General features: G+C 39.0%; 1 protein-coding gene across 1 annotated transcript in view; it reads left to right on the forward strand.

Annotated features, from left to right (window-relative positions):
* ADAMTS12 (ADAM metallopeptidase with thrombospondin type 1 motif 12) overlaps positions 1-24,869 on the forward strand; it is a 177,879-nt gene that overhangs the window by 36,006 nt on the left and 117,004 nt on the right. Inside the window, exon 3 of the mRNA XM_063295767.1 lies at positions 16,938-17,109. Within this exon, the coding sequence (XP_063151837.1) occupies positions 16,938-17,109 (172 nt within the window). The remainder of the gene's footprint in view (positions 1-16,937; positions 17,110-24,869) is intronic.

A 24,869-nucleotide genomic window follows, 5' to 3' on the forward strand; every position in this document is an offset into this window, starting at 1 on the left:
CAACGCCGGCTCCAAGGCTTTGAAACGGAGATGAGCACCGCCCCCTAGAGTCGGACACGACTGGACTTTACGTCAAGGGAAACCTTTACCTTTTTATGTTACTTTGGGGGGGTGGGTGATGCATATTCTCTTTTCTAAAATAATTTTTATTAATCTTTTAAAAAAAATAAAATGAACAATCAAAAAAGAAAGAAAACAAAACGTACTTGATGCAGAGATATAATATCAGTAAGTGGAGAAAGAAGTTACAGAAGTTATAGAGTTAATGCTCAGTATACTGCTGAAGAACAAGGATATTATTAAAAATGATAAAAACTGCAAAAAACATCATAGGTAAATGCTTAGTTTCTAACTTCCCCTTTGTTGTACTCCAACTGATACACAATATTTATAAACATTTTAATACATTTGGTCAATTCTTTTTCCCCTTAAAACTCAACTCTAAATGCTTAAATTTCTCTTGCTGCGTAATATGTAATATATATGGAAACCATTCTTGCTTAAATTTGGTCAAAAGTCTGTTATGAATATATGCTGTTAGTTTTGTTTTTATTGCACATTCTCCAAGTTTAACTTCCCTGGTGTCATTGATAACGTATCCCTTTCCCAATCTTGTGCTAAGTTGTTGCCGTGAACATGTATCTTAGTAAATTGTGATATTTTTGTTTGATATGTCTTGAAATTATGCCTAGTAAAAAAAATTGTGGTTTCATTTCAAATTCGATTTCTAAAATTCTCTGAATAATGCTGTGTATTTCTTTCAAGTACATTTTTTACATATCCTCTGCATATGGTAAAATGTTTCTTGTGTCTCAAGGTATTTCAGCATTTATTACTATATGATTTATCTATCTGTATTGCAGAGCAAGCTATTCATCATGGCTAACAGAATGGATACAGTCTGCAAAGAGTAATGGGCTTCATAGATATTATGGTACAGGGACACAAAAGAGGATAAACATTTAAAAGGACGTATCATAAGACAAGTTTGATAAACATATGGAATCTTGAAAATACAAGAAAAATAATATATATGAGAAATTATATACAGAAAAATAGTAAGCCCAACAATTTCACTGCTGGCCTTTTCCTTAAATGCTTTTTATGCTGGAGATAATTATAGTAAGAAAAATCAGATATGCAGATATGGTCTATTCAGATCCCATGAATAGACTAAAGACACAGCAAAAATGACTTGGTGAAGGCCAGAACATGCCACACAAATACAGTTGGAAGAATAAAAACTGACCTAAAAATGAGAGAGGGCTTCTAAGGAAAATGACAGAATTTGCAACATTCATACAGAATCAAGGCCACCTGTTAGGGCACATCCTGTATATATAAACTGTTATTTAGCTATGACACAGAGAGAGAACAAATAAAAAATGGATGATAAAATGGATGCGAAACTTCAAAGAAACCATTACAATACAACAATAGGAAGAATTCTGGAACAAAATTTATCTCCAAGTAAAAATATTTTATAGATGGTGTACAACACTATCAAATTCTCTTTTTTGATTATGCAGGCAACTGCTGTATCAGATAGAGCAGAACTGGTATTACTGGAACTTTAGCTGTAGCTAAATCAGTTTATTCAAATAGGGTTACTTGTGGACTAACATGAACCAATAAAGTCACAATATGCTTTTTGCTGAATTATTAATTTTGTCCAACTGGTGCCTAGACCAAAAGGGCCATCTTATATTTCAAATTCCAGAGAGATGATTTGCGGGGACAATTTCTACAGATATAATATATAAACGAAGCGGCATCCTCCCATTTGCAGATGGGGCCCAGCATTAAAAGTTATGTTGTGCGTTGCATAGGGCTGCCAAAAACATTCCATGAAAATCAGTGCAGATGTTTAGATAGCACTGCATATTTACTGCACTTGCATGCAGTTGTTCCTCATTTGTTTTAATAAGACAAAGGGTTTCCTCTTCTTTCCAGATGTTAACTGTAACAAGAACAATTGGACTTTAAAAATGCCAAGAGTTATTTAAATATCTGAGAATTAAACAACTTCAAAAGCCACAATCCAGAGCAGAAGCTAGGAAATTGTGTGGCAAACAATGGTTTTCAGATTTGTCCAGTATATTACCATGGTTTTCAGATTGATCACTTTTTCCATAGTCTTGGAAAATATGACAAACTTAATCACTTTGGAAAGATATATGTGAATGTCCAAAATATGATAATTTGAGCCTGGTCATTTGTGCCTTGAGTGAGAACTCTGGTTTGATGTTTTCTTGGTTTACTATGGTATTCTCAGGAGTCTTCAACACCAAAAGTTTAAAAATCAATACTCTTTCTATCCTACTTCTTTAAAGTTCAACTTTCATTTTCATAGAGTACTTCCTTTAGTACTCTGAAAGATCTTCAGCTCTTCCTCATTAGCATGTTGAGTGCCATCCAACTATAGGGCCCATCTTGTCTATCTACGTGGTTTCCTTAGTAAAATACAGGAGTTGAGTACCATTGTCTTATCCCATTCAGTATGAAATGATGCCCTTGCCATTATGACTATAGTAATCATCTGCCTCCAATATCTTCCTATATCATTGCTGCCCAATATAAGGGCCAGCTTGCTTCAGACAGTGGGTGACCCTGCAGGGAGTATATAAGCTTGGTGTACACTCCCAGTGTTCTTGGCTTATTTTTCCCAGGAATTTCACCGCCGCCACCACCACCCAGCTATAATAAAGCAACATGGCAGGATCTGGGGAAAATGGGCTGAGGTTGCTTACCAAACAGGAAGAGAACAGAGTAGAAACTGTTTGGGTCCAAATACAAATAAAATTATTTTGAGCGAAGATTTTCATTTAGCTATTGTAAATTAAATTATTGAAGTGCTAGTGTGCAAAACTGTTTACGATACTGCATGTTAGCAGTGGATTTTGGTAAATATAACTGGATGAAAAAACTTTATGTACATTTAATATACCTTTTGGCAGAGAGAAATTTAAAAGATTGCCATTTGTTATTTCATCTCCTACAGAAGTCTGTTAGAGAATGATACAACAGACCTTTGAGAATGCTGAAGGAGTTATGTGTTACATTGATGATGTATTGATCTGGGGCAGAAATAAATAAGAGCATGATGAAAGTGTAAAACAAGTGCTTTTCCCATGTCAAATCACACTTTCTTATTAACCTTGCTCATATTTTTTCCAACTTAATCCCATAAGATGGTCCTTGATACAAAGGTGTCTTGGCTGGCCAGATTCACAAGTCTGTTTTAATAATTTTTAATCAGTCACATAATGATCTGTATTTTCTGTTTCCTGTTGTATGTGGTAAAAAATTGATATCTCTTGTAAGGATTATTTCTTCTGCACAATAAGGTTCAGGCTTGTTTGAAGGAGATGCTTTTTTGATATATCTCAAAGGGAAATACACTATCGTTCCTAAACTATTTGTTCATTCAGTGTTTATTGCGAAATAAAATTTTAATCGCACCTGATCAACTTGTCCTCTAAATAAACAGGAGCAGAATATAATAATGTCTTTCCATTTCTAAAGTATTATACTACCAGGGAAACAGCACATAAGAGGGGTGTCATGGTCGGTTGATGGTCAAACTTCACTTGAAGGAGTCTTAATTTTATCGTTTGGGGCCTGAGATTTTCAAGCAATATTATTGCTTGTAAATAAATATTGCTCCCAAATAAATTTAGAACAAATTATGCCACTGATACCTACCTATTCCAATCTACCTTGCAAGGTTGTTACTAATGGAAAAATTGGAGGATGAAGTAACGTTTACTGCCTTGAGCTCCTGGAGGAAAGTTGGGGTTTTAATCTAATCCATCAGTCAATTTAGGAGAAGACATTCTGGTACAGTTGCTTGCAGGCACCAGGATATTCCCTCTTCCTTCCCATGCCGGCTTAATCTGGTTTTACTTCTGGATATTCTACAAGCAAGCTCTGGACTATAGCCATCCAGCATTCTATTTTCTAAGAAAGCCTATGAGATACATAGGAAGACCAAAGATATTCTTGTAGATAAAAATGATGCTAGAGGTTCTTTGTTTTGCAGCACACCAGTTTCCCTGTTAATTGTTTTAAAATTGAAAGTATCTTTTGAAAAGTTATAATATTATAGCCAAGTTGGACTGGGAGCCTGAGGGAGAATTCTCTGAGACACCTGGCATGGCTGCCGAAGGCCAGCATGTTCCCTTTTCCTGCTTAGACCATGCCATGTTCCTCAGAGAACTCTTGCACATGGCCCACTGAAGATCAGTCCTTCAAAGTAGACCAGACTAGGAAACCCAAGTCACACATGCTAATACTACTTTTATTATAAGGTTACACTAACAGAATCTTGCAAGTCTGAATGCACTTCCCCCTCCCTCCCTTTATCTTCATGAGAACTAGGGAGAGTCTTGTCTGAGACACTTACTCAGATTACATTTCTGACCAGGACTCAGATTTCTTTTATCTGACTGTTGTCTTGGTAGCAGCTCTCCCTCCTGTCCCTCAAGGTTATTCCTTCTTCCTATTACACTGAGCCTTCATGATCTGCACACGTGCACTTCCCTGACCAGGACTTTTCTGGGACCTCTGCGTCTGGAGAGAGGTCCCACTGTCACCTTGACAACCTGCATTTCTGCTGTGCGGCAATAGATTAAACTAAATACAATGCAGCCACATTAATCTCGGGGCCACCACATCCATATGTGAAGGGGGCATGGAGTCCTGATACAACTTGACATGGAAATGAGCTCTGACTCTGATTCCCCAGCCAAGGTCTCTTTGTAAGAGGATATGTGCTTAAATGGGGGAAGGAAAAGTAAATAGGGAATGGGCTTCAGGAGAAGTAGGAGGTAAGGACCAGGATTTAGCATCATTCCTCTTCAGATGTATTTTGAATAAACCACCATTAAAAGTTATGGATCTGGTTACAGTAATGGATAGTTGTTAGTATTTGCTTCACTTGAATGAGGGTTTTGCATTGCCTGGTGTCACTGTGCAGCCTCAATTGGCAATATTGCAATTGGAGGAGGCAGTGGGAACTGGTGAGGGAGCCTGGCCTCTTCTCTTTGCTCCTAGATGCTAGGAGGCCTAAATGGCTTTTCAAAGGAGCTTTAAGATAGTAGTTTACTTGAAAGACAATCTGCACCTAACCTTAACCCTAATGGCTAGCTCCCTGCCTTCTCTCTCAATCTCTCAAACACCCACGCAGCCTACCAGTGTCATTTCACCATCTGAAAAATATAAAAAAGGGTTATGGCAGCATTTCACTGACTGTAGCTCATCTCAAAAAGCTAAATAGGTCAGTAATTGGATGAGAAACATTCAGAATATCCCAGGTCTGTAGGCTGGATTGGGAAGCTGAAAAAAACCATCCCAAACGGACATCTGCAGGGGGAGGGCAAAAAAGTCAAGATGGCAACCACAAGTATGCAATCAAATGTACTTTTAAAAGAGCCGGGCTTCAGTTGTGCAGCTGCAGACACCATCTTGACATTTTTTTAACTCCCCCCACTGATGCCCTGATCCCAGAAGAAGGCAGTGACAAACTACTTTCTTAGTGTTGCCAAGAAAACTGTACAGATGTGTCCATGAAGTCACAGAGTTGAGTCACAGTTGAAGGAGACTTCATTTTTACTTGTTAGTATTTCAGCCGGCCTTTCTCAACCTTCTGACCCTGGGGGGCCCTTGAAATATTTTTTGGGCCTCGGGAACCCCTGCACATTCAGGCTCAAATATAGGCCAGAAGTTACAAAATTATTATATTTGTTTCATGGGTGGGCCTGTATGTATGCATTAACAGTGTTCTTAAACTAAAAATAAAGAATGAAACTTACCTCTTTAATGTGAACTTGCCCAAATTGGAAATAATTTTAAAAATAAATTGTGAACTCCCAGGGGACCCCCAGTGACCTCTCTCTGAACCCTGGTTGAGAAACCCTGATTTCAGCCAATACAGATATCACTAGCAATTAAAGCAGAGATTGGATGACGTCATTTTCAAGTTTTACATGTCTCCTAGTTAATTCCAGAGAGGAGAACCGTTGCTTTTCCAAGACTCACTTTCAATATTTCAGTTGTATTGTATGTATTTGAAGAACTTTTCTAGGTGCTTCGTATCTGTATTCCTTCAGTGGCTGGAAACAATACAGGATTAATCCCCATCACAGAAAAACATCAGCAACCAAATCCCAGTTTAAAATTCAGCAAGTATTTTCATCAGCTGAGAAGAAAACATTGCAGAGAAAGACGCACAGTCTTGGCAAGCATATCCAAGACAGCCCACAAGGCTCTTCTGCCTGTGTCTTTCCAGAGAAGATCCTTGATTCTGTCTTGTGAGCTTATACTGAAAGTTGGGTCACTTAGTCCTTAACAACCACAGCAGCAGCAGCAGCAGCAACAGCAGCAAAAATCTCTCTCCCAGGATTAGTGCTATTTGTTAGCTGAACAAAATTATTTTACTTCTTCAAAATATTCTGTCAACAGGAATGAAACTAGAGGATGAATGCAAATCAGTTCAGGCTTTGCTTCTATGCTAAATTCTGGGCAAATTGCCTCATTAGTCATCCTGCTGTTCAGTGAGCTGGGCCTTGATAGGATATAGAGATGCTAGGCTGTGAAAATTATTGCAGGCTTTGGGGCCTGGCACAGTACAGCAAATTTCTCCGAATATTGTGAGGGTACAGCTTTGAGGATCTGCAGCATTCTGGCTTTAAGGTATGGCTGAATACAGAGAGCTAGGTATCAGGCAGGACTGAAATGAAGGCAGTGAAGGGTTTTGGAACTGAGAATTGAAAATGATCATGGTAACTGGTTGCCAGTTTTCATTTATGACTGATTGTGTAAATTGATTTTATGATACTGTTAGTAGGAACGGTAGTAGCATTTTTAACAAAATATTTAATTCAGTTAAATTGATATAGTCCATCAATTATCTCTGATCTATGTGAAATGGCCCGTGTTTCCTTGAGATCCTTTTCTCAAAAGGTATTACTCAAATCAATAAAGATAGAGGAATTTCCCAAATAGCCCCAGAAATAGGAATAATGTAAGTAAATTATAAAAGAGAATTTCAATTTCTTTTTTCAAATGTCTAATGAAACTCATGACATGTCAAGTCATCAACACATGGGTTATCCCTAGAGAAGTGGTTTTTTTATTATCCTAAACAAGAAACATTTTTGGTTGCATTAAGCTTATCCCTCAAATGCTGGACAGTAAATTTTTTTCTTTTCTTTTCTTTACAATGGCGATGGTGCAGACATACTCTTTTCTACACATTGCATGGATTAACCAATTGCAGGCTATATTTCCCACTTGCCCGCACATCAGATATAATCAGGATAAAATAAAAATACAGATTTCTCATCAGAAGCTTTTCAAAGTAGACAAAAGAACTTAAGAAATGCAAATTACTTAAATCTTTTTACATGAGATATCATGCAAAGTAGGGCTGTTTCTAAATGTAACTTTTTTAACTATTGTAAATGTGCTTTAGAATATAATCCTTTGAGCAATTCAAAGACTTTTTAAAACCTTGAAAAAAAAGCAAATCACAGTTCAGGATAATAGGATTTACTTTGCAAGTTGAGACAAGATGTAGCCAAATCCCAGCTGCTTTTCCTGGGATGTGTCCCAGATTATATGGTAAATCATTTGTAAAGGCTGACTCCATACATCCTCCTGGGTGGCATATGTGCCTAGGGTGGTTCCAGGAAATCTCCCAAGAGATTTTGGGATGAATTGGACTCAGCTGTCTGCAGATGCTACATTGCTACCATGTTTGCCTTCCACTTATGCCAAGACACACTTTCCCCAACACAGACTTTTTGATAACATAATCCAATTTCTTCATTTCTAATGAGTGTAAAGTCAACTCATAAACAAACCTCTTAGTTGATCTGTTAGATAACACAGCTAACAAAACTATCTGAGACCGCTTTCAGCAAATGGTAAGGGCTGAGCCAGTGTACATGCTTGCATACCACTTCCCATCTGAATCAAGTTCAGAAGTTGTGCATTTCAGTTTTCACCATAAAAAATTACCTGGTTATGCAGGATGCTCCTTGGCTAATTATTGTGGCAGTTACCTAGGTATATATGACTATAAGGATGTAGGGAAGTAGAACTAGTGCAGGGTTTCTCAACCAGGGTTCCATAAATTCCATTACAATTTATTTAAAAATTTATTTCCAGTTTGGGCAAAGAGGTAAGAGGTAAGCTTCATTCTTTATTTTTAGTGTAAGAACACTGTTAATGCATACATACAGGCCTACCCATTAAACAAATATAATGATTTTGTCACTTTTGGCCTATATTTGAGCCTGAATGTGCAGGGGTTCCCTGAGGCCCAAAAATATTTCAAGGGTTCAAGGGTCAAAAGGTTGAGAAAGGCTGCTCTTTGGAAATAAAGATAGAAGAGAAACTATTTCATTTTAATGCTAACTTACCTAATTTTGCATATATGAGTTGAAATATCGTTATTCTACAAGATTTGCACTTTGACTCTTTGATGCAGCTCTCCAATTTAAAAAAAAAATGTGTCCATTTATGAAAATAGCATACAAAAATGCATTATATGGGGATACATTGCTTGGGAAAGAATTATGTTAAAGATTTGCCTTGTTTTTTTTAAATTTCAAATGGAAGAAAATTTGAGAGAAACTGAAACACAGATGTATTAATTCCTGCTTTTAGGGAGGAATAACAGTATGAAATCTTAAGAAGATCCTGAATGTATAAAATGTAATAAAAAGCAATCTGTACCTGGAAGATATTATTCCCTTCCCAAACCTATCTGACATCTGCTGCAGTCAGCCTCCGCTTCTGGAAGCAGACTTGGCTTGATAGAAAACTAATTTTTTTACTGCTTTCTATTTTTTTTTTAAAACCCTACCCTTGAACATTTAATCATCTGTAGAAGATATGAAAATACATTCTTTATTGCTTATGAGCATTTTTTCATTAAAACAAATGTTTCTTTAATAAGCTTGTGGCATTTGGTAATTTTTTAAAGGTTCCTCAGTAAGTTAGTCTCAAAAGGGAGCAGCTGAAGTCACCTGAGTTAAATCAAGGAGAAAATACAGTGGAAAGTGTGTGGGTGTGTATTTGGTCTCCAAGAGCTAGAGGAGGTATGAGGGTCAGATAGTGACATCAGTCAAGGATGCAGAACTGAATGTTTTGGCCTAGTTTGCGGGGAAGGCAAGTCAAACAAGTGTGTTAAAACTTTCCGAGCCTATTCACTGATACTTGATTTTCAAATGGAACGAACTGCCTTTCTTGAGGGCTGGAGAGAGGGAGTGAGGCACTAGGGTCACACAGGCCATAGGCTGCCAACCCCTGGCTCATGACTTGGTCCATGGTCATCTGGTTAATAACTGTATGAAACAGGATGGTGGATTATTCATGTATTTCATCAATTTATACGGCTGCATCTTTGATCCAAGAGAACGCTTCTTATATCTTACCAACCCCCTTCTTTGCAGAACAGATTAGCAAACTCCTGATTCAAGCACAGTTCACTCTTCTGCTCTTGCATTTCTCTTCTGTAATCTGCTGACTGAGGTGACTGTTTCTGTGCCATCTGCGTTACGAATTAAGCAAGCAGTGACAGCTTGCAGACTGAACTTGTGACTGATGATTCAGACAACTCACTTCCCTTGAGCGTGTGTGGACTGAGGAAGAATTAGGCTGATGTCTAAAAACAAAAAAAGACAGCCTTGTTTCATCAATTGATTCTGTTCAAGATGCTAATTTTAACCTTTTTAGTATGTTTAGTAAGGTTTTATGTTTGTTGTTTTTATTTACATGTTTTTATTCTTGCTGTTACAAATTGAATATACAAAGAAACAAATGTAGAAGGTTGTGGGAACTCCTAGGTCTTGTATATGCACCCAAATAAGATTGCCTTTACAAAATACAGGGCACAGTAATCTAAAATTCTACAGTTTTCTCCTCAGTTAGAAGTAGTTGCTTTTATTTAATTTATTTATTTATCAGATTTTTATCACTGCTCATCTCCCCCACACAGGGGACCCTGGGCGGTTCACAATAAAAACCATTTAAAATTTCGATAAAATCGTAAATACTACCAATAATCAATCAGTATAAAATGCAATGAAGTCCAAGCCACGGCTGATCTGATTCAAACCATGAGGAAATAAATCCGGTCCTGGCAGAATTAGGGAACCAACCAGCCCCAAGAATGGCTCTTCCCCTCCCTATTCCAGGCAAGGTGGCAAAACCAGGTCTTCAGCTGTTTTCTGAAGTCCAGGAGGGAGGGGGCTAACCTCACTTCTGGGGGAAGGGTGTTCCAAAGGGTGGGAGCTGCTGCAGAGAAGGCCCACCTCCTGGACCTCGCCAGATGGAATTCTCTTGCAGACGGGGTCTGCAGCATGCCCTCTCTGCATGATCGGGTGGGACGGGTTAATGTAGCAGGGGTGAGATGGTCCCGTAGGTAACCTGGGCTCATGTCATGTAGGACTTTAAAGGTGATAACCAACACCTTGAATTGGACCGGGAAGCAAACTGGCAACCAATGCAACTCGCGGAGAAAAGGTGTTATATGTGCTGATCTTGAAGCACCTAAAATCGTCCGAGCGGCTGCATTTTGGACCAGCTGTAGCTTCCGGATACTCTTCAAGGGTAGCCCCATGTAGAGCGCATTACAGTAGTCTATATGGGAGATGACCTGGGCATGAGTGACCGTTCGAAGGGCCTCTCGCTCCAGGAAGGGGTGTAACTGGCGCACAACACAAAGTTGTGCAAAGGCCCTTCTGGCCACGACTGCCATCTGCTCTTTGAGCAGGAGTCGTGAGTCCAAGAGGACCCCCAAGTTACGCACCAAGTCCGTCTGGGGCAGTGCGACCCCATCCAGAACTAAAGATGGCAAATTCCTAGGAGCCGAGGGGCCGTTAACCCACAGCCACTCTGTCTTACCATGGTTCAGCTGAAGCCTGTTGTTTCCCCATCCAGACCCCAACAGCCCCCAGGCACCTGGAGAGGGCAGCCACAGCATCACTTACTTCCCCCGGGGATGGAGATGTATAACTGAGTATCATCAGCATACTGATGATACCTCATCCCATGGGGACGGATGATCTCACCCAGTGGTTTCATGTAGATGCTAAATAGGAGGGGAGAGATTCCTTTTCAGTTGTAATCGGAGTACCTAGATACAATATTTATGCACCCTCTCTATGTTCCAAATTATTATGAAAAGCATACTGGACCGTTTGTTCCCAGCACTTGGGAAATTTAATAAACCAAATTACAAAGCAGCTGAAAACAATCACTGTTGTAATAGGGACTGAGATTAAACTGGCACAAAGATGTCTAGGGCTGAGAAATATTTATTCATCCCTACTATTAATAACAGGCACAGTGGTGTACTGTACTGTGTTCTTGTTGTTTCTCTTAACGCAAGGAAGTGTCCATAACAGGTTTGGGAGCAAGGACCTCACTTGCCCTTAGTGGTGTTTAGGAAGCTGAGCTCCAGAAATTAGCAGGCCCAAGACAAAACCATTTAATTTAATTTAATTTAATTCAGAATAATCAATTAAAGTTAAAACATTACTCTCCATGTGTTTAATAGCAATTCTGTTGCATGAACAGTTACAAGTAGTGGGAATTTTTGGAAGCCTTGCAAAATGTTGAGGGGCACATGCAACATTTATATTGAGTTTTAAGTACCAGTAGTTGGAAACACCAGCATCATGTTAGATATTTACCTGACTGCATCACTGCAACAAAGATATCAGAGGTGGCAGACATGGTTGTGAGTACTTCTATCTCAGAAGGCAGGGCATCTTGGCTGGCCACTATCATCAGCCTTTAGTTATTGCAAGGTATGTCACTTATATCTCAGATACTCTTTAAATTATACCAACCTGATTATTTTGAGCAGAAGCATGTACCAGTTTTCTGCCCAAGGTTTTAACTTAGGAGTGGTGGGCTGGGGCTTAAATTAAATCGATTAAATATCATGAATATGATTACAATAATTCCCAGATATCTAACCACTAATCTCTTCTCACGTTCATACCACACATTGGTGGAAATTTTAGAGAACCTTGGGACTATATCCAAGGGGTTTGAAGGAACCCTCTGGAATCTACATTAAAGGGAATTCTGTGCTATTCAGAATAGTTGTGCTCAGCAGCTCTGGGAATAGAGGATTTAGCTCTGTTTGAGACAATGTTATTTGCTGGTATTGCCGTTTTAAAAATGGAGCAGTACTTTTTCTCCTTTACTTCTCTAGCTTGGATTCTATGACCTTATCTCTTAATGAAACATTACTAATTGTTTTGTTAAGTTTATGGTGTTCCCAATCTTTGTTAACAAGAGAACAAATTGTATACATTGTGAAAGTTATTACATTGTAAAAGGATATATTTGCAATATGATCTGGCTGGAAATAGCCAGGTAATGCTTGAGTAGGAAGATGGTTTACACTGAGCAGATGTGTTTTTAATTATTACATTTTGGGCTGTTCCAGAGGACACAGAGGGCACAGTAACTAATGAACACATTATGAGAATTGTATGCAGCACTTAACAGACACCTTTTCCAACTGGAAATACGTCTGCACAAATTGTACCAACAACCTTGGTGAGCCGACAAAAAAAATAGTGCTATATAAGAAGGAAATTAAGAAGGAGTTGCTAATTTTACATCTGTAATTCCCACCCCCACACCTGGTTTTATTCAGGATATATATATATATTATCCATTCAGTCGTATCCGATTCTTTTTTTTATTTATTTATTCATTCATTCATTCATTCATTCATTCATTCATTCATTCACTCACACACACACACACACACACACACACACACTCCATTCAGTCATATCCGATTCTTGGAGACTGCCTGGACAAGTCCCTGCAGTTTTCTTCACAAGCTTTTTCAGAAGTGGCTTGCCATTCCCTCCTTCCTAATTCAGGACACAACTATATATTATTTCAATAAATACTTTCCAACCTATGTAGAATGAAGTGCTAATACAGGGTACATTTTTAAATGAGTATCTATTAAGGGGAAGAAATGAATCCAGGGGCATCTGGAGTGGGATCAAAGAAGTCAAAATGACAGCTATGACTGCACAACTGAAGCCCCATCCCTGCATCACTCTTTAAAAAGGGGTGGGGCTTCAATCACACAGTCAGAGCTGCCATCTTGACCTTTCTGACCATCTGGTTGCTCCTGATAGATTTTTTTTAATCCTATATTTAGTTGGGATCACCAAACATGCTTAATCCTAAATTCTAAAGAAAACACAAGAAAACTCAATTACCATGTTCAATGACATCTTATCCCCAATAAGTAAACCATACTATGGGTTATGCCTTATTCACACAACATGCTAAAATAATGATTGGGTTCCACAGCATAAAGGGTAAAGTTTTCCTGGAGATGAATTTGTCTGCCAAACCATAGATGACCAATCTCCATTTTAGAGTAGGTTAGCATGATGTGTAAAACCAGCCACTCTGTCAAGCCATAGTTCCTAAATCATGGTTGGGTTTGCACAGATCATTAAACTAAAACCAAACTAACCACATTATGAACTAATAGAACTGTAACTCCAGGAATAGAAAGAGGAGGAATAATTGGGCTTTGCAGCTGCCCCAGAAGATGGAGTAGGGGATATTCCAATGGGCTGAAAAGATTGGTGAGCAGATTTAAGGTGAGAAGAACATTTATCTAGAACGTTTATACTCCACTTTTCTTCCATTGTGGTGACATGGTGACTTGTGGGGTTTTTTTTAGGAAATCTCCCATTCTACAACTCATCAGTCATCATGATGGGCTACATCATGAGACTTTAGGCCCCTGATGGTAAGAGCAATTCAGCATGGAGCACATTGTGAAGAGGGGAGATATAACAGGTTCTATAGCAAATTGCAGTGAAGCCATTAGAAAAATGTTGCAATCCCCAAATCTGACATGTTAGTTAGGCATTTGCTGATAAGTGTTATGCCCATTTGGTCATTCCTCCCTTGCTCATCTCACAGCTTTCCCTTGTTGGAGGTTTTCAAGATTAGCAATCTATTGTGGGTCCTTTTACTGTAGTTTTCCTGCAATAAGATGGGGTCCAGATTAGATGGCCAGCAAGTACAGAGGTTTCAAAAGTTACAATTTTAACCAGATCAGTTAGACATAGTGCCTCAGTTTATATAGCATGCTAAGTTTGGTTAGTCTTAACCTTAGTTTTGCTTCATTTTGTTTTTTTGTGGTGGCTTGGTATGTGGCATAGGCCAAGCTTATTTGGTTAATTTACTGATAGTTTATTGTATGAATCAGGAAAATAATAATCAGCATGTTGTTTGAAGTTCTATGATTTTTAAAAATCTGATATGGACCTATTTGCAGTTGCTTAGTTACCACATACTCAGCCAAATTATGAAGCTACAGCCTAGCTTTTAAAAAGTAATGTGATTCTAATTTTAATATTAGCTATTCTTTTACGCAAACCATCCCCCCCCTTGATGTCATGCCTTTGGAGTTGATATATATTGACTGAATTACAAACTTTTCAAACTTTGCAAAGCAGGGAACCCCTTAAATTATGAGACCTTCCCCCATAAATAAAACAAATGCATTCATTAAAGTTAGGTTTGGGCAAAAAATAAATATACCACTTACTTTTAATAATTAAATTTTAATCTATAATTGGTGGGATAGAGAATCTTCTTTGTGGGGAGGTTTTACAGAGAAGAACAACCACTTGCCTTCCAAGGCCCTAAAGCAGTGTTTCTCAACCTTGGCAACTTGAAGATGTGTGGACCAACTCCCAGAATTCCCCAGTCAGCATGCTGTTCCCAGGCTTGGATGAGTATTCTGGGAGTTGAAGTCCACACATCTTCAAGTTGCCAAGGTTGAGAAAGAGTGCCTAGAGTCTGTGGTGAAGTCATCGCAAAGGGTGGGGCAGAAATTTTCAGCCATTTTTTTCATGCAGGGTTGGGGGCTTTTTAGGAAAAGGAAAATGAGGTTTGTGGATGTTTCATATGCATTTTCCTTAAGATTTCATAACAGAACTGTACTGCAGTGTCATACTTTGCCATATGATCTGAAGTCTCACAATGCTAAAAAAGCAGGGCTGAGGGGAGCTTGTGGCTTTTTATAAATAATACTTATCTAGAGAAGTCTAAGGTGAAATGATAGATATTTGCTCTAAAGAGTTTATAATCTACATTTCAAAAGAAGAATGATAGCAATATTCCTGAGGAGGAATGTGTTCTGTAAATAGCAGGCTTCCAGTCTAAAAAGTCAAGCTGGTGGCCATGACTGTGCAGGTGAAGGCCCGCCCCTTTTTACATCCCATGTGAGCAAAAAAGGGCGGGGCTTCCATCACACCGTCTTGACTTTTTTGATTTGTCTCTGGGTAGTACATTTCATGATTTTTACAGTTTTACAGGAAGTCTGTAATTCCTGCAGATCAGTTTATATCTGGCTGCTTTTGCCACGATGAAAATGCACATTGCTAAACTGTTCCTTCTCTGCTTTCCAAAAGGATCTCCAGCTGTGCAACTGTACCAGCTGGCATTTGCAAAGCGGTGTTATACATTTTTATTCTTTTAATGTGCTGAGTTCTTAGCCAGAGTTTAATTAACCTTTTACTTATTAATATCTTTAAAATGGGTAAAAAAAATGTCACTATGGCATGGAAGCAGACTAGTATAAAAACAAGTTCCTTGTTGCTTTTGTATATAAATATGTTCAACATGAGCCTGTAACAGAAAACTGAAAAAAAAAAGGAGGTAATTACTCACCCAAGCCTGGGAACAGGTGAAGAACTGCAATTTTCGGTAAATGCAGAGTTTCCATTCATCAAAGTTGCACAGCTAATGAGAAAATTATGAGTGAAATGCCTGCTACAAACTGTTTAAAAGATCAAGCTAGCTACGATGCTGTAAATGAAGCATTTTCTCGATAGCAGAACAAGGCTCACATGGTGTTTTATCTGTGGCGATAAATCAGAACTCTGACTGGCTTAGTGCAGAAATCCAGATTAAAGGATCTCTGAAATACGACTGTCCAATCTCTGTTGCAAGACATTTAGTGAAGAGAAGTCCACCACCTCTTCAGATAATTAGTTCTGAAACTGTTCTTACTGTTAGAATTTTTTTAGGAAAAAATAAATTTCAAAGAGTATAGGCATTTTCCCATCTGCTAGTGGTGCTTTGTTTCCTGTTAGAATGGCATCAAATATCAGAAAGGTGAATTTCATTAAAGGATCTTATTCTCATCCCTACCTCAAATTCATTCAAGTTTTCTAAATGTGTGGGCAGTTCCAGATGAAATGGTGAAAGAATCAGGCAAGAAAACGTGAAACTGAACAGCTCTACACCATAACAAGCAGGGAAACGTGTTTTGACGTTGCCAAAGACTTCACAATATAATACTTAGTCCAGGATGTCATTGACTGCAATGAAGCGCAATCGTAATTTGAGAGTATCAGGGCAAAGAGAGTGCGCTCCAGATGTCCCACTGATCTGGAAGTTCTCCGCAGAGCTTTTGAATTCTAAAGTTGGCTCTAAGACGTTGAACCCAAAGTCATCCTGCATTTCTTGGTTCAGGTATTAGTGACAATGACATTTTTGGAAACACGAGCCAACTTTAGGAATTATTTTTTATAAACTTGCAGAGCAGTCAGAGCAAGGGCAATGAAGCAACATCCTCACTCACACTGGACTTCACAATCAGAGTGAAGTTGTAGCCCTGCCATTCAATCTGGAAACCTTGCAAGTACAAGGTATGGTAGTTCCTAGCAGCATAATCGCTGCTCGAGGAACATTTGCTCCAGAATACAAGTTTCTGCTTTTACCTCCAAAACAGCTAACTTGTCATCTCCCAAGCAGGGTCACAGTTTTGTGCTTGCACGTATGTGTATGTGTACGGGTATGCATGTGCAACTTCAATGTGTTTTATTACAAGACATCCAAATATTTCTTCTCAGACTGGTTACTTCCACTTGCCTGATGGAGACTACTTCATTGAACCAGTGAAGAAATATGAATCAAAAGAAGGGGCGCATCCACATATAATCTACAAGAGAAATGTCATCCAGAAGACTCTGCGGAAACAGCGGGACACCTGGACAGAGAAGCAGTGGAATTGCGGGGTGAATGGTACACATGTATATGCCTTCAAAATGTGTTGCTCGACAATCTAGTTAAAATGAAGCAGCTAAGAACTTCTTACCTTTGCCTGTATTTTTTCCAGCTCACAGAACATTGGTTTCCTGTTGCAACTGGAAGCAAGAAACTGGTGATCTATAGCATGGCCTTGAGAGGAAGAGGGATACCTGGTTGTTTCTTCCTTCCTTCCTTCCTCCCCATGGCTTCTGACTGCAGTTATTTATTGACTTATTTACTTGCTTATATGCTGCTCCAGTCATAAATAACTTACCAGTAGAGCATCTGTTTTCCATTGGAGGGGATAATTTCCTACTAGGGAGAGAAGGAGGAAGACGATGTATGTATATATAGAATAATGCGTCTATGAACCAGGAGATATTTTTTGCTTAGAGCCTTACTACCAGTGTTGCCCACAGGCCAGTTGGTTGCCCAGCCATGCTTCTGTTTTGGAGTACCACAGTGCAGTTTTAGAGAGCTGTTGCAGATGATGAAATCTGAGATTAGTTGAGATAGCTGTTGTCCCAGGAACTCTGGGTTCTTTAAAACCTGGCATTCTTTGCCAATTAACACGCAAGGCAGAAATCTCTTTTATAGCTTTATTCTGTAGAAGAAAGAGCACCCATGACTTTAGTTCCATAGGCGTGCTGAGCCTGCAAATCAACACAACTTTTATACATGTTTAGAACAAAGAGGTACATGATTATTGGCAAACAATAATTATTCACACCCTTGGGTGGGCTAAACACTCCCAAAAGGTGAGCACTTTCACTGGAGCTGGGGAGAAATGTGAGCTAGCTGTTATCTATCAATTCCTATTGCATAACTGACCACTTCCTCCTCCCTTCCTTGTCCAGTTTGGGGGAGACTTACTGCTTTCTCTGCTTGCACCTGGCTGATAACGGATGCACCCTGGAAGAGCTCCAGTCTTATCTATTGCCTTTGAAATGTTCAAAGCAAATGGGTTCTTCAAATCAACCTAAAATCACCATTCCATTATAGGTATTAGAAGTGAGAGAAGGAGTGGAAATGGGGATAATGAGTATATTCAGGTTTCATTGTGGTCAACTCTTCTGACTAGTCACTTTTATATTCTCAGAGGTATTGACCCAGTCCCTAGATCTCTGAAGTTCATTCCATGCTTTAAACAACAAATACAGATCTGCATGCAAGCTGAACAGAACCCAGAATACAACAGGCACTCTACATGTGAAAGGCTTTATTTTGTTTTGTTCAATGTTATGAAAACTGATTAGAAATAATTACAAGTGTGCAGCAATTCAGAATGTTACATCCTTTTCAGCAGGCCCTAGCCTGCCAAAAAATTCACTTTCTAAGATAATTGTTTGCTTTTCATAATTATGATTACTGGAAATTATTTTGAAATAATTACTAGAAGAGGAGCTTTATAAAGAGTGGCACACTTTCATTTTTATTAAGTGAATTTGTGCCCATTTGAGATGTTTCTTAAATTAAAAATATTACAGAGTCTAACAGCTCAGCCCTATACATGGCTACATAATGATATATTAAAATGGAGGTTTCAGGGTGTTGTGATTTCCTAGAATTGTCCTGTATATTCAGGATGATGCTGTCTTCATAAAAGATTAGGATTTAGGGAATAATTCGTTAAATGTTCCCATTATCACTGCTGTGACAAAGATGGCAGAGAATGACGATAGTGGGAACATTCCAGGTAGCTGGTGTACCCAATATGTTGGCACCCATGATAGCCTTTTTTTGGAAATCTAAAGTTTTACTTTGTATAGCAAAAAGGCCTCCAAAATCCACAGTCTGAATGAATACTCAAATTTGTACTTGAAACTTGGTTGGCTGGAAAAAGTAGAAAAGCAGGAAGGGGAAGAACAGTGAAATAGCTGGTTCTTTTATCTCATCCAGAGTCTGGTTTCTCTTGAATCTTTTGAATTGTTCAGAGTACAGGTTTTTGCTTCAGCAATTTGGATATTTCACTCTTCTAGTTATGTGGATTGTTCAAATATTGCCATGCAATTATTAAACAAAGAAATTCACTGGGTTACTGTCACCCTACTGTTCGAAAATGAGTGCTTTGCAATGACCATTATAAAAGAGGTAATAATCATCTGTGAGAAGCATCTGCATGTGTTAACTGGGATGATTCATAGGGTCCAAACCTGCTTCCAATGAACTCTTGTCAAAATGAATTCATTACAAAAACAATCCGGTTTACACAGTATGTGAACAAGCATCTGTGCTTGGGAAGGTATCATGATTCTGAACCTTTTCGCTTCACTCAGAATTGTTCTTTGTAACTACATCCAACACACACATATATATATGTGTGTGTGTATATATATATATAAAGTAGAAAGGTGGAGGAAGAAAAGTTCAAAAACAGAAGGCAGTAAAAGTCATTTCACTTGTGATGGAGAAGTATATTGATGTTATTTTCTCAATGATGCTGAAAATGGAAAAATGTCAGATTTATTCAGCTGTGGATTTACAAAATATCATGATCACAACTGTTTTTTTTTTTTTTCCTGGAGAGCTTACTGAAGGCTAACTCACAAACAGACTTCAAACCAAGTTAGGATTGAGTTAGCAGAACTTCTGGCTCTTAATTCAAACTATTATTGATAGAGTGATTGAATAAATGAATAAATCTTTCTCTTGAACACTTTTGAGGAGTTCAGCCTATCCAAAAGGGCTTACATTATAGACTGAATTTAAAATTCCATGGCTTTACCATTAGGCAATAAGTGGTGGTTCCATCAGAAAACTGAACTGGATTTGATGGAAGGGCAGCAAATTATTAGCTATTTTAAATATTATTGATGCATTTTTCCTCCCATAAAGTGGTACTAGTGGGATTTTCTGCCTCTGGTGCCTGACTAGACCAATCTTGGAGACTCTGTGCTCGACTTAGAGACAGGAGTGAGTACCTTTCATTGATTTGCCCAAGATGGGACAGTGTCTTGGTCTGTCCCTACCATTTATCAGATTTCCAATAGGACTTTAAAATGAGTAGTTCAGGTATGTCAAAGCCTCTCACAACTAAGGATAATTGTTTGTCCACTAAACTACTGTGGCTTCTGGGAACTCAAAGGATCCATTTCAAATCTTTGTTAAGCTTCATGATTTAAATTATTTTTTAATATATATGTATATTACTACTGTTAAGTGATCCAGAAGTCCTTAACTGAGTTATAAGAAGGTTGGCTTCAAGCCAAATTGGCTGCAAATGTGACACATATTAAGGAGGGGGAGGAGGAGAATTTGTTGCCCCCCAGCTATGATGCTCCAGCTTTATGTGTCAAATTCCTTCTGAATTTAATCATGGGCAACATCTGCCAGCACCAGCTGTTCCTTTCTAGCTGCCTGTGGAAATGAATGTTCTTGCCTTGCTCACTGCATTTGTGCAAGAGATCTAAAGTTCTATTGCCAAGTTAAGTGTTTAAGGCTATGAACTCTGGTCTTCAGTGTTCTCAACTGAAAGAGAGAATTGCATGGCTTATTAATATGAATATATTTCTATCCCAGCCTAATTCCCAGGAAGATTATAAAGAAGTCCTCTCACTCATCAGAACTGGGGACAGTCCTAGGATACTGGGATATCAGTACATCCTAAACTTCTGATGTTGTTGTTTATTTGTTTAGTCGCTTCCGACTCTTCGTGACTACATGGACCAGCCCACGCCCAGAGCTTCCTGTCGGTCATCGCCATCCCCAGCTCCCCCAGGGACGAGTCCGTCACCTCTAGAATATCATCCATCCACCTTGCCCTTGGTCAGCCCCTCTTCCTTTTGCCCTCCGCTCTCCCTAGCATCAGCATCTTCTCCAGGGTGTCCTGTCTTCTCATTATGTGGCCAAAGTATTTCAGTTTTGCCTTTAATATCATTCCCTCGAGTGAGCAGTCTGGCTTTATTTCCTGGAGGATGGACTGGTTTGATCTTCTTGCAGTCCAAGGCACTCTCAGAATTTTCCTCCAACACCACAGTTCAAAAGCATCGATCTTCCTTCTCTCAGCCTTCCTTATGGTCCAGCTCTCGCAGCCATATGTTACTACGGGGGAACACCATTGCTTTAACTATGCGGGCCTTTGTTGTCAGTGTGATGTCTCTGCTCTTAACTATTTTATCGAGATTTGTCATTGCTCTTCTCCCAAGGATTAAGCGTCTTCCGGTTTCCTGACTGCAGTCAGCATCCGCAGTAATCTTCGCACCTAGAAATACAAAGTCTTTCACTGCCTCTACATTTTCTCCCTCTATTTGCCAGTTATCAATTAAGCTGGTTGCCATAATCTTGGTTTTTTTGAGGTTTAGCTGCAAGCCAGCTTTTGCACTTTCTTCTTTCACCTTCATCATAAGGCTCCTCAGTTCCTCTTCGCTTTCAACCATCAAAGTGGTATCATCTGCATATCTGAGATTGTTGATGTTTCTTCCAGCAATTTTAACTTCAGCCTTGGATTCCTCAAGCCCAGCTTGTCGCATGATGTGTTCTGCATACAAGTTGAATAGGTAGGGTGAGAGTATACAGCTCTGCCGTACTCCTTTCCCAATCTTAAACCAGTCCGTTGTTCCGTGGTCTGTTCTTACTGTTGCTACTTGGTCGTTATACAGATTCTTCAGGAGGCAGACAAGATGACTTGGTATCCCCATATCGCTAAGAACTTGCCACAATTTGTTATGGTCCACACAGTCAACGGCTTTAGAATAGTCAAACAGAAATAGATGTTTTTCTGAAACTCCCTGGCTTTTTCCATTATCCAGTGGATATTGGCAATTTGGTCCCTAGTTCCTCTGCCTTTTCTAAACCCAGCTTGTACATCTGGCAATTCTTGCTCCATGAATTGCTGAAGTCTACCTTGCAGGATCTTGAGCATTACCTTACTGGCATGTGAATGAGTGCCACTGTTCAATAGTTTGAACATTCTTTAGTGTTTCCCTTTTTTGGTATGGGGATATAAGTTGATTTTTTCCAATCTGATGGCCATTCTTGTGTTTTCCAAATTTGCTGGCATATAGCATGCATTACCTTGACAGCATCATCTTGCAAGATTTTGAACAGTTCAGCTGGGATGCCATTGTCCCCTGCTGCCTTGTTATTAGCAATGCTTCTTAAGGCCCATTCAACCTCACTCTTCAGGATGTCTGGCTCTAGCTCACTGACCACACCATCAAAGCTATCCCCGATATTGTTATCCTTCCTATACAGGTCTTCTGTATATTCTTGCCACCTTTTCTTGATCTCTTCTTCTTCTGTTAGGTCCTTGCCATCTTTGTTTTTGATCATACCCATTTTGGCCTGGAATTTACCTCCGATGTTTCTAATTTTCTGAAAGAGGTCTCTTGTCCTTCCTCTTCTATTGTCTTCTTCCACTTCCACGTACTGGTTGTTTAAAAATAATTCCTTATCTCTTCTGGCTAACCTCTGGAATTTTGCATTTAATTGGGCATATCTCCCCCTATCACTGTTGCCTTTTGCTTTCCTTCTTCCTTGGGCTACTTCTAGTGTCTCAGCAGACAGCCGTTTTGCCTTCTTGGTTTTCTCTTTCTTTGTGATGTATGTTGTTGCCGCTTCCTGAACAATGTGGCGAACGTCTGTCCATAGTTCTTCCGGGACCCTATCTACTAAGTCCAGTCCCTTAAATCGATTCTTCACCTCCACTGCATATTCCTTAGGAATATTAGTGAGCTCATATCTAGCTGATCTGTGGGTCTTCCCTAATCTCTTTAGTCTGATCCTAAATTGTGCAAGAAGAAGTTCGTGATCGGAACTACAGTCAGCTCCAGGTCTTGTTTTTACCGACTGTACAGATGTCCGCCACCTTTGGCTGCAAAGGATGTAGTCAATCTGATTTCAGTGTTGTCCATCTGGTGAAGTCCATGTATAAAGCCGTCTCTTAGGTTGTTGGAAGAGAGTGTTTGTTATGCAGAGTGAGTTGTCTTGGCAAAATTCTATATTCCTTGGTAGCTCACTTCACTCTTATACCGCAAAACTTGTACATAACTTGTTCCCTTTGCAAAGCTTTGGGTGAAGTCCTCAGCGCCCTCCAGAGTTTGCTATTAAATAGTATTTTTTAATATGACAAAAAAAATGATGACATGGAACATACTCATGCTAACTTTACTTTTTTACTCTTATTTATATTTATTTATTAGAATAATTTTATATTTGTATATTCTATTTTATTGCAAGGTTGTTTTAATTGATTATTGTAAACCGCCCAGAGTCCCTCGATGGGAGGAGATGGGTGGGGACAAATTGAATAAATAAATTAAATAAATAAACTATATGTATTTATCTTAGGGAGATTTTAATTAATTAAAATAAATGTTTATTCTCCACCCATTTCTTTGTTCTGGGAGTATGGCTCTCAATCATGGTGGAAAACTCACCTGAAGAAGTTGAGCTAAATGACTGGAGGGCTTCAGAAAAATCAGCATCCTTTATTAAACTAGTAAAAGAATACAGAGGCTTTTAGCAAGCAAAACCAAGGTCTTAAATAGATTACACCAAATTCTAAGGAATATAAGCTGATTGAATAATCAGTTTGCAATCATCAAGATACAGAAATGGAGGCTGTCATCTCTGGAAGCGGGAATGCCAGATTGTCTAAGGAAGAGAGGTCACAACTGATAGGCACCAGTTTATCAAAGGCAAGGATACCCTTTGATAATGTTGTGGTAGTGTGATTCTTCTTGTTTTCTAAATGTAGAAAAGCCTGGAGGAGTTCATTATTTTTATCCTTGAGTGAATCAGCATAATTGGAGGACATCTGACATATACGTCAAAGCTCATTTTTGATGCAGGGAGGATGTTACCTCATAAGGAATGTAGGTCTCGCCAACATCATGAAGATCTGCTACTTCCATGGCAGCTTGACCTTGCTTATGTAAGGCAGGAAAAATTTTAAACCTGTAAAATAAGCAGTTTTGTGCAGTTCAGAAAGTTTACCCTCTGACATTATCATACAGTATCCACTTAGACACTCTAATAAAACACCCCTCATTCGCTAGTGTGGAACTAGCTGGGAAGCAGTGCTGCAAGACAAGTCAGCATGAGGGAGTTAGGAATAAAGACTAGAATCCAGCATTCTGATCCCACATTGGCCAACTAGTTGCCCCTCTGAGAAGCTAAGAAGGAGAGAGAAGTAGAAGACTCATGATCCTTAGTAATTGGTATTGGAAAGCAGCCTGCCTTCACTACTGGAGGTATCGTTTTATGACTTATCCTGTAGGATGAACACTAAGGTGGGGTGAAGGAAAGCCAGCAGGAAATCAGGGCCAGAAAGCAGATCAGGATTGGAGCAGGGATGGGGAAGTAGCTAAAAGTCAAGCTAGAAGGGCAATCAAAGACTTCAAGATCATGCTCAGATTTAGGAAGAACATATTTCTCAAGCAAAGTACAGCTGGAACAGGAATCCTTTTATAGTCCTTCTTGCTTAGAAGAACCCTGTGAATAATGGGAGCAATCAGCCTAGGACATGAACTAGTTTCACCAAGAAGCTCCATGATTTATGTTTTGGGACACCTGCATGTCGATGGAGCACCTGCTGATTTTCTGCTTCCCTCCCCAATGAATGTTCATACTCAGACAATGAGAAAATCAATAGAAAGAGAGTCAAAGAATCAGAAGGATAAATGTAGCTGTAGTGATACTGAAATGGTTATTTGCTTTATTGATACTGAAATTGATAATGTAAGTCTGGATTTGGATTTTATTGTCCTTGGATCCAGCCTGGTTGTGACATTGAACTATATTTCTGTTATTTC

This window comes from Candoia aspera, chromosome 2 (genome assembly GCF_035149785.1).
Source record: "Candoia aspera isolate rCanAsp1 chromosome 2, rCanAsp1.hap2, whole genome shotgun sequence".
NCBI classification, from domain to species: domain Eukaryota; kingdom Metazoa; phylum Chordata; class Lepidosauria; order Squamata; family Boidae; genus Candoia; species Candoia aspera.